General features: G+C 45.7%; 1 gene segment (V, D, J or C); it reads left to right on the top strand.

Annotated features, from left to right (window-relative positions):
* Positions 1-10,626: 10,626 nt before the first annotated feature.
* Positions 10,627-11,077, top strand: LOC107721948 (Ig kappa chain V-III region B6-like). The segment is given in 2 exon segments: positions 10,627-10,675; positions 10,767-11,077. Coding segments are annotated over 2 exon segments (360 nt in total).
* The last annotated feature ends 206 nt before the right edge of the window (positions 11,078-11,283 follow it).

The raw sequence follows: 11,283 nt of genomic DNA, 5'->3' as shown, positions 1-11,283 counted from the left end.
TCACTCTCAGCTTTAGGGTTAACAAGACCTACAGTGATCAACTCAAATGCAAATGATGTGTTTACACAACCAATTAAGTATATTAAGGACCCTGCATAGAATAGCTCATAAAAATGTTAACCTTTAACATTTATTTTGAAAAAGGACAACCTTGTAGACGATCTCAGAGAAAACATAACCTTTGCAAGTTTTTATCACACTGTGAAATCTCACAACTCTGTGGTTTGTATACTCTTGCCAGATATCTATGGTAGAAGCTGCAAGCCAAGTTTAAGAAACCATACTACCAAACAATTTGACTGACGACATTGACAGGTATATTAACAGTGAAATTACTTTATAGTCATTTGTTAGTAAAACGTACTCGGTTACAAACGTAACCTCGGTTCCCTGAGTTACGGGAACGAGTACTGCGTCTGCTAGACGCTATGAGTAAAAAGTCCTTTTTTCTCCTGAAATGAAGCCTTTTTCAGTCACGCAGTGAAACTGCATGGCCATTAGAACGAACCAATGACTCGGCAGCGGTGCTGCACAAACCTATGGCAGCGAAGCCCGCCAAAGCCCGCCAGAATGGGCGGAGTCATCTGGCTATATAAGTGCCCGCTTCGCCATAGGATTCAGGTTACTTCGACTGAAGCGACGACTGAGTCGTACAGCTGCATGGCACAGCTAGCAACACAGTACTCGTTCCCGTATCTCAGGGAACCGAGGTTACATTTGTAACCGAGTACGTTCCTTTTCGATACTACACTCGTACTGCGTCTGCTAGACGCTATGGGAACAGTACAATCACGCCGTGCCATGGCAGAGGAACGACCAAGATAATTCTTGTCCTAAGCACCTCAGGGCCCAAGAAACAAGAACAATAAACTCCTCCAGGCTAAACAGGCTAGCCTCATGAAGGCCTCACCCAGCCGAGTGATCGTTCCAACAGACTTGCGCAGCCTCAGCACCCAAGGGGGCCGAGAGTGCACAAGCAAGTTCTCTGACAGGTCTGGGCATATTACATCCAAACTGCACTCAGAGCGAACTGCGCACCATCTAAGTAGAAAGAACCCTAGCCTGCAAGGCAGAGACATCCAGGTTATAGAACCTAGCAAAAATGGACGGCGAGGCCCAGCCGGCCGCCGCACAAATTTCTGCAATGGTCACGCCGCTAGACCACGCCCACGAAGAGGCGATGCCTCTAGTTAAGTGGGCTTGTACTCCAGCTGGGCATTGTCCAGGGAAGAGTAGGCTAGCGAAATAGCGCCGATTATCCACTTAGAAAGTCTCTGCTTCGTGACCGGGTGTCTTTTAGCGCTGCCACCGAAGCAAACAAAGAGTTGTTCCGACTGCCTAAATTGGGCGGAACGCTCGGTGTAGACCTCCAGAGCCCTAACTGGGCAGAGTAAATTCAACTCCTGGTCCTCCTCCGAGGGAGGAAGCGCAGAGAGGTTGATAACCTGTCAAAAGTTAAGAGATTAACGGAGTCAAGAGCACTTTAGATACATACCCATGCCTTGGTTTCAGGACGACCCTGGAGTCGAGGCAATTAGGACTTATAGAAAGTGCCTGCAAGTCACCCACTCGTTTGACCGATGCTAACGCTAGTAGCAGACTGCAGCAGCTCAAAGGGAGGGCCCTTCAAGGCCCTCAGAACAGTGGGCAGGTCCCACGTAGGGACAGTGAGAGGCCGAGGTGGATTTAGCCTTGTGGCTCCTCTCAGAAAACGAACAACAAGGTTGTTCGTCAAGGCGTGAGAAGCCGCTATAGCCACCACATAGACCTTGAGCATGGACAGGGAGAGACCCTTGTCCAACATCTGCAGGAAGGACAGTATCACAGATATTTCGCAAGTGAGCGGATCCTCGCCGCGGTTTGAGCACCAGTCAGAGAACACTGACCATTTAAGGGCGTAGAGAGTCTTGTCGTCTGATCTCTACCCTGAGAAATGGTGTTCAATACACACTCTGGGAGGCTAACAGGCTCCCGTCGAGTGGCCACAGGTGCAAGGCCCACAGCTGTGGCCTGGGGTGCCATATCGTCCTGTTTGCCTGGGAGAGGAGATCTCGCCTCAGGGGAATAGGCCATGGGGCTGCTATTAGCAGCTGTGACAGCTCTGCCAACCAATGTTGGTTTTTCCAGAGCGGGGCCACTAGGAGCACTTTGCGTTTCTGTTCCCTGATCTGTTTGATCACCTGTGGAATCAGGGCAACCGGGGGAAAAGCGTAGAGAGGGAGGTTGGGCCAATCATGGGCCAACGCATCCTTGTCCTTTGAAATATATATTGGGCAGTGAGAATTGTCTTCTGAGGCGAAGAGGTCTACTTCCGCCCTGCCGGAGACTTCCCAGATTTGTTGAACTGTCTGCAGATGAAGCATCCACTCCTCAGAGGGGACCTTGCTTCGTGACAACATATCCGCTCCTCGGTTCAATATGCCCGGCACGTGTGCTGCTCTCAGCGAACGTAGGTTTAGCTGTGCCCATTCCAAGAGGCGCTCTACTAATACAAGGAGCCGCTTCGAGGATAGCCCCCCCTGGCGATTTACCTTATCTTGAGGTCTGGTAGGAAGGTTTGACAGACCCGCCATACCGCCATCATTTCGAGGCAGTTGATGTGCAGACTGCTTTCCGCTATCGACCAGAGGCCGAACGTCGGTTTCCCTTCGCACAGAGCTCCCCGACCTGTGTTGGAAGCATCCGTCAAAACCACCTTCCTGCTGTAGACCATTCCCAGGGGAACTCCCTGTTCCATCCATTGAATGTTCATCCAGGGGGGCAGGGACGTTATACAGGCCTGATCTACCCTGATAATTAGGCGTCCATGACGCCACGCGTAGGATGGAACTCGCGGTTTCAGCCAGTGTTGGAGGGGGCGCGCTCTGCTGTGACGAGGTAGTTGAGAATGTGGGTTCCCGCCTGTCTCAGGGGAGAAAGAGCCGCATCCATGCACTTCGTAAAAGTGCGTGGAGCCAGGGACAGCCCGAAGGGAAGGACCGTGTACTGATAAGCCACTCCCTTGAAGGCGAATCTCAAGAATGGCCTGTGATGGGGGGCTATCTGGATATGAAAGTAGGCGTCTTTCAGATCCAGAGAAAAGAACCAGTCCCCTGAGCAGATTTGCGAGAGGATCTGTTTCAGTGTAATCTTTCTGAATGGCCATCTCATGAGGGCGTAAATCATTCGTCTAAGATCGAAGATGGGCCGTAGGCCGCCGTCCTTCTTTGGGACGAGGAAGTAACGGCTGTAGAAGCCTGACTCGCTCTGGGCCGGGGAAACCACTTCTATGGCTCCTTTTTCCAGCAAATTCCTCACTTCAGCGCGCAAGAAGCGCGGGGGTCTTCGGGCGAATTGGAGTGAGTAACCTCGCTTTATTATCCCCATAACCCATTCTGATACCGCGGGGATGGCGTGCCACGCCTTGGCCCGGGAGGACAGGGGTTGGGTTGGTTCGAGTGCCCGGTCGCTGCAAGGGAACCTGGTACTCATGAGAAATGGAAGAGGAAATTTGCTCTCTCTTTGAAATTGTTTGTGTTTTATTTTTCCCGCTATAACAGCGGATCGCTGTTTGGGCTCTTGAACGGGCCCAGAGTTTACAGCAAAAACATTGCCGGCTGCACCCGGAACTGAACGGGGTGACTGGCGACGCGAGGCGGGCAGCTTGGGGGGTGGTCCGGCTGCAGCGAGACTTGGCCCCCTCTTCTTCCTGCTCCTCTGCTCAGGATGACGCCGAGGCGCCGGGTCCAGCACTAGCTTAGGCCGGGGGCCCTGACGTTTTGGAAACGGGTAGTGCTTGGCTGAGCGGGAACGTCTTCTAGGCTCAGGTTTGGCTGGCTGGGAGGCGGTGGCCGCCGCTGGTGCAGGCTTCGCGGTCTGCTGAGTCGGCGCAGACTTGGGGCGACTCGAGGCAGCTGCAGAGCTGGAGCGCTTGGGTAGGAAGTGTCGCATGGCCTGGGACGACTTCTGTGCTTCAGTAAAGAGCTCAGCGAAGCCCTCGACAGCCGATCCGAATAGACCGTTCGGGAAGACCGGAGCGTCGAGGAACGGAACCTTGTCAGCGTCCTAAATCTCGGTCAGGGTCAGTTATAGGTGGCGCTCCAGTACAACCAGACTGGCCATGGAGCGTCCAATCGCCTGAGCCGTGGTCTTTGTTGTGCGCAAAGCCAGGTCTGTCTCGCTTCTGAGCTGTCTGAGCGTCGCGGGGCCCAGGCCTGACTCGTCTGCGCTGGCAATGAGCTTGGCCTGGAAGACCTAGAGCATGGCCATTGAGTGGAACGCCAAGGCCACTTTCCCAGCCGATGAGTAGGCACGACCAGCGAGGGCTGACGTCGCCCTGCATGGCTTGGATGGATGGGCAGCCTTAGCCTTCCAGCCGATCGCAGTGGGCGGGCAGAGATGCGCGGCCACTGCCCCGTCGAGCGGAGGCAACTTCTCATACCCCCTGCCTTCAGCGCCGTCGACCGAGGTGAGGGCGGATGAAGCAGCAGTGCGGAGGCGGACAGAGTATGGGGCGCGCCACGATCTGGTGAGCTCGTCGTGGACCTCCGGAAAGAAAGGAGAGGATCGCTGGCGAGGGGCTTGACGGCGCCCCGGCAAGAACCACTCGTCCAGACGGCTGCGGGAGGGTTCTTCCAGCGGAGACCACTCCAATCCCAGCTCTTCGACGGCTTAGGAGAGGACACGGAGTAATTCGGCGTCCGTCCCGGGTTTGGCGTCGCTGGGCTCGGATGGTGGCAGGGGGGCGGGGTCAGCAATCGAACCCGACAGCTCCTCCGCGCCCGAGGCTGTTAATGACAGGCTGTCATCCAGCAGCTCTTCGTCATTCCCACTGAACGAGACCAGATCACTCACGCTGGCAGAAGGACGCTGGTCTGTCTGGGTGAAGAGGACGGGGGAAGTCTCTCTATGTGGAGAGAGCGAGGTACGCGGGACCTGAGCCGACATAAGCTCGCTTGCATCCAGCCGCTGAGAACCTCTGCCCCGCTGTTTTTTCCTCACAGGTTCCTGGGCGCGAGGGGCGGGGTCGCTTTCAGTAAAGAAAGCTATCCACGAGCGCAGAGAGGTCGAGACTCATGCTCTCGCAGTGGGAGTAATTCGTCTCGGTGAGCGTGGATTCCGCGTGGGATTTCCCCAAGCAGGAAACGCACTCACGATGGCCGTCATGCAAGGGGGCCCTGCACGTACCGCAGTAACGGCGCAGCATTTGAAACAACGCAGAGAAATTTGCTCTTTAGAAATTTGCTCTTATAACTCGCCGGATGGCGGCAGGGGAACCGGACTGCTGAAGCTTGTGCTGAAGGTGGCGAAGGCGCTGTATCAGCCGGGCAGAGTCGTTCCGCTGCAAGGCGTGTCAACGGCGAGCAGGCTCTTCAGTCAGCGGAGATGTGAAGAATGTCGTCGTCGCTGAAGGAGAAGAAATCTGAATCCTATGGCGAAGCGGCCACTTATATAGCCAGATGTCTCCGCCCATTCTGGCGGGCTTTGGCGGGCTTCGCTGCCATAGGTTTGTGCAGTAACGGCGTGGCATTTGAAACAACGCTGAGAAATTTGTTCTTTAGAAATTTGACATTTTGTCAAAAAAAAAGACATTTTGTTTCACTTTAACAAGAAGTGCTACACATTGCTCTAATTTGCCTATCATTGTTTTCCTTTCCTTTTCTTTTCTTTTCTTTTCTTTTCTTTCTTTCTTTCTTTCTTAACAAAATTGGAAACATCCAGAGTCCCTAAAAAATGGGAAGGTCAGGTGAATTTCATAACAGCCTTTGTAAAAGAGAATATTAAGGACATGACATTGTGGACATCTTGTGAACTCCAAGGAAAAGTTTGGAATTGATTTCTTGTTTCATGTTGTCTATATCAAGGTAATTACAAGATTACAAGAACAGAGAGAGTTTCTCATTAGCAGAACCCATTAAAAACAAATATTAAGACAAACGCACTCTTCACAGTGAAAAAATGAAATGCACTCGAAAGAAGCCACAGAGTTTTACAGCTCAATTAAGTAGACCTGTAAAATATAGCAGCGTTTCTTAACAGTCCTTCATAGTCCAGTAATGAGAACCATTTGAAACTATCAGCTTTCGTGAGGAGATTCTGTCACTTAGTCATGTGCTTGTTATATCTAATTAAAATACGCAGACAATCACCTGACATAGTACTGTATAAAATGTCACATATAACAATTATACAATTGAGTCAAGAAAGAGTTGTGCTTGTATTACCAGTTGAGTTGTCAATCACATTGTTATTCCACATTGTGGGATACACTTTGTGTGCTGTTTCTTAGGGTACGTAGGGTGACCATACATCCTCTTTTCCTGGATATGCCCTGGCCAGGATTTCTAAATTGCCTTTAGATTTACTCTTGAAGTGCTCTATACAGTCCTCGTACATTATGTTTGTGTATTTGCATTGCAAATGCCATGATTGGCTGATTATGTACAATGCCTGCATGCTATTGGTCAAACTACTTTTCAGTTATTTCCTTCAGCAAGTATGAAAACAATAGGAAAACAAAACCAAATCCTGGAAATTTAAGGCAATTTAAAAATCCCAGCCAGCTCATATCTGTGATAAATTGGATATACTGTATGGTTGTCCTAGATTACTGCACATTTTGGGAAAATACATCATCAAAGCTCCATCAAGGTATACATACAGAAAATACTGCATTATGCAGAAATGACATACAGTATGGTAGTGTGCTATTTTGTTTTTCCTTGCAAATCATTTTCCCTACTACTAAAAAACACTTGTAATTTTAAAAGCAAAAGATAGGGGGAGCTCATGATCTATTGTAAAACATTGCAACATTGAACAGCAAACTATTGTAGAATATTGGGCAGCAGTCTCCCATATTTCTACATTCTTGTCTACAGCAGCCAATCTGGTCAAATTTAAAGCTGATGCTTGGTGAATGGAGCATTTGCACAACACTGGTACTTAGTACAAGCAAATGTTTAGATATCTCACTGAGTGTGCTAAACGCAAAAAGACCACATTTAAACACAAAATTAACTAAAAAGAGTTTCATACAAGTATTGGTCTCTAATCCTTAAAAACCTTTCAACGAGCGACAACGCAGTGTACTTCAGAGCAACAAGCACACCTACTGCAAATAGTCAATTCAAGTCATCGTTATATATCGCTTTTTACAATAAAGATTGTGTCAGTATTAAACATGAAAATAGAGCCGAAGGAACCCCAACTCTATCGTTCTCCTCTGGCCAGACGAAACCAGCAGTTTAATTCCAGGCTGCAACAAAGTCAGATTGCGCAGAAGACAATCTGACCAAGTTCCTGTGGTCTTGTGCCGATGGACGTCTAGGTGACAAGATCTTTGCTGGGGATCTGTCTCTGGGGCTCATCTACTTGTCATGGTCTCCGCTGACATTCAGGGCTGTCCTGGTCGTCTCTAGGTGCTGATCCACCATCTGGACTGGATACGGACTGGATCCAGGTAACTGCAGTGACCATCTGATCTGGATACAGACTGTATCTGGGTGGCTACTGTGACCTTGGAACAAGAATGAAACAGATTAATATTAGCGTAGATGGCATTCTTCTTGCGATCTAACAAGTACATCAGGTGTTATGGGAAGTGTTCCCTGTTCTGGTTGGCCTAATTTATGCACCCTAACAATCATTTAATGGATTTGATTAATAGATATGTGTTAGTGTGTTCTGTGTAAGCCAGGTTAAAGAGATGGGTCTCTAATCTAAATTTAAACTGACAGAGTGTGTCTGCCTCCTGAACAACACTAGGTAGATTTTTCCAGAGTTTGGGTGCTAAATAGGAAAAGGATCTGCCGCCCGCACTTGATTTTGATATTCTAGGTATTATCAAATGACCAGAGTTTTTTAGGTAGGTTATTCCAGAGTTTGGGCGCTAAATAGGAAAAGGATCTGCCGCCCGCACTTGATTTTGATATTCTAGGTATTATCAAATGACCAGAGTTTTGAGAACGCAGTGGACGTATCAAATGACCAGAGTTTAAATGGTCAGTTGATTTTGATATTCTAAGTATTATCAAATGGCCAGAGTTTTGAGAACGCAGAGGACATAGAGGACTATAATGCGATAAGAGGTCGCTCCAGTACTGAGGAGCTAAAACATTCAGGGCTTTATAAGTAATTAGCAAGATTTTCAAATGGCACTAATAGAGAGATACAACCACGATCGGATGATAAGAGCAGGTCATTTGTAACTGTGATGAGAGCAGGCTCAGTACAATGATACACAAGTAACAAGCAAGATTTTAAAATGTATACAATGTTTAATAGGGAGCCAGTGCAGTGTTGACAGAACTAGGCTAATATGGTCATACTTCCTGGAGCTGGAGTTTGTTTACTAAGCGCGGAGAGCAACCACCTAATAAAGTGTTACGATAATCTAACCTTGAGGTCATGAACACATGAATTAACATTTCTGCATTTGACATTGAGAGCATAGGTCGTAATTGAGATGGAAAAATTTGGTTTTACAAATGGTAGAAACGTGGCATTCGAAGTAAAGATTGCTATGAAATAGCACGCCTAGGTTCCTAACCAATGTCGAAGAATTGACAGAGCAGCCATCAAGTGTTAGACAGTGTTCTAGGTTATTCATGACAGTGAATGATGAGGTATCATACCTCATGATATAATATGATGATATTCATGATATGATATCAGGTTTTTTGTCCGATAATTAACACCTCTGTTTTTTTCCAAATTTAGCAGTAGTGGTGTGTATTTCTGTGCAGTGAGTAAACACAGTGACACAGACTGACTGTGCTGCTGTACAAAAACCTGAAATGTTCATGCTCCCTAAACACAGAACAGGTGCTATGACAGGTGTTAATAATGATGAAGACATTTTGTTGAAATTATGTTCAAATGTTTGTTTACAACTCCACCATATAATTATTGCAATTCCAAATATTATTTTCAAAAATAATCTGGTAGTGACTCTTTCTGCAAGTTTCATGGCAACAGCTGTCTTTATGATTGAGTCACTGAATCATTTACTTAACTGATTTGTTCAAAATCACTGAATCATTCAGGAACAAAAGACTATTATAATAACTATATCATGTTAAATTACACTTATAATCACTTTATTAATATTAGAAAAGCAATATCACATTCACAAGAGTGCATTTTGGGCATATTTTAGCACTGCTGTAATCAATATCACACAGTCTTGCTAATTCCTTATCTGCAGGACTCAATGGAGGTAGCATGACTGCATAAACAGTTAAATAATTAAGATTTATATTTAGTGACTTAAATGTAATGCATAATATTAGAGTAAAGATTGCTATGAAATAGCACGCCTAGGTTCCTAACCAATGTCGAAGAATTGACAGAGCAGCCATCAAGTGTTAGACAGTGTTCTAGGTTATTCATGACAGTGAATGATGAGGTATCATACCTCATGATATAATATGATGATATTCATGATATGATATCAGGTTTTTTGTCCGATAATTAACACCTCTGTTTTTTTCCAAATTTAGCAGTAAAAAATTACTAGTCATCCAGTTTTTTATATCAACTATGCATTCCGTTAGTTTTGGAAATTAGTATGCTTCGTCAGGCCACAAAAAAATATATATAGAGAGCTGCATAACATCTGCTCGTGCTGAAGCATATCATCAGCATAACAGTGAAAGCTAACACCATGCTTTCTGATGATATCTCCCAAGGTTAACATGTAAAGAGTGAAAAGCAACAGTCCTAGTACTGAGCCTTGAGGTACTCCATACTGCACTTGTGATCGGTATGATACCTCATCATTCACTGCCATGAATTGATGACAGACAGATAAGTAAGATTTAAACCATGCCAATGCACTTCCACTAATGCCAACATAACTTTCTAGTCTATTCAAAAGAATGTTGTGGTCAATAGTGTCGAACACAGCGCTAAGATCCAGTAGCACTAATAGAGAGATACAACCACGATCGGATGATAAGAGCAGGTCATTTGTAACTGTGATGAGAGCAGGCTCAGTACAATGATACACTCTAAATCCTGACTGGAGATCCTCACAGATACCATTTTTCTCTAAGAAGGAACATAGTTGTGAGGATACTACCTTTTCTAATATCTTTGACAGAAAAGGAAGTCTATAATTAACTAATTATTTAGGGTCAAGTTAGATCTGCTATGGGATGTACATACTTTATGTGTGCCTATGCATGCAGCAGCATATCTTACATCAGGGGTTCTCAACTCTTTTCCTTGGAGTCTACATTGTAGAGTTTAGCTACAAAATGTACTACAACGATTACTAGAAAGTTACAGGCAGGTGATTTGGTCAAGGTTGAAGATAAACTCTGCAAGAAAGTGGACCTTGAGAGCCAGAGTTGAGAACCAGTGTGTGACATGCTCACAGCAGCGTGTCTGTGTATCTATTGGTAGTTCAAGTCATTACTTGCTATGTAGCAGATCTAGCCTGCCAAGACTAAATACATTAACATTGTCAAAGCAATTAACATGCTAAACCAACTCGAGTTGATTGAAGAATAATGGTAAATGAAATGGAATGCTATGCCTAACACAGTTGAATGTCATAGTGATGTCACATCCTGTGCTTCCCCATTAAAGCCTTGACAGTTTCTGCACTTATGCCATGTCTAATCTAGCCAAAGAACTAACATGATTATACTAATAATCATCAAACTGACAATTCTGCAGCATATTTCAGGTAAGATTTCTTAAGTTCATACTGTATATTATTGTTTTGGACTTACTTTAACTGAAAAACAAATCTAACTCATTTTATATTTATTTTGCAGAATCCAGTGATGTTACACAGACATCAAGTTTATGGGTTGAACAGGGTGAATCCGCAGTAATGGACTGCAGTCATACTAAGGGTGCAGACTATTGGTACATGTATTGGTTTCGACAGCGGCAGGGAGAAACCATGAGACTCATTGCTTTTATAATGAAAAACGATAAGCCAGACTTTGGTGAATTTTCTGGAGATAAATACTCAGCTGAAAAGACTGTAGCTGAGAGTGGATCTTTCACAGTGAAGAAGCTGCAGCCTGACGACAGTGGTGTATATTTCTGTGCAGTGAGTAAACACAGTGACACAGACTGACTGTGCTGCTGTACAAAAACCTAAAATGTTCATGCTCCCTAAACACAGAACAGGTGCTATGACAGGTGTTAATAATGATGAAGAAATTTTGTTGAAATTATGTTCAAATGTTTGTTTACAACTCCACCATATAATTATTGCAATTCCAAATATTATTTTCAAAAATAATCTGGTAGTGACTCTTTCTGCAAGTTTCATGGCAACAG

This window comes from Sinocyclocheilus rhinocerous, unplaced genomic scaffold (assembly GCF_001515625.1).
Source record: "Sinocyclocheilus rhinocerous isolate Xijiao unplaced genomic scaffold, SAMN03320098_v1.1 scaffold2109, whole genome shotgun sequence".
Lineage (NCBI taxonomy): Eukaryota > Metazoa > Chordata > Actinopteri > Cypriniformes > Cyprinidae > Sinocyclocheilus > Sinocyclocheilus rhinocerous.
The sequence above is the reverse complement of the archived record's forward strand: the minus strand, read 5'-3'. Positions and strand labels throughout refer to the sequence as shown.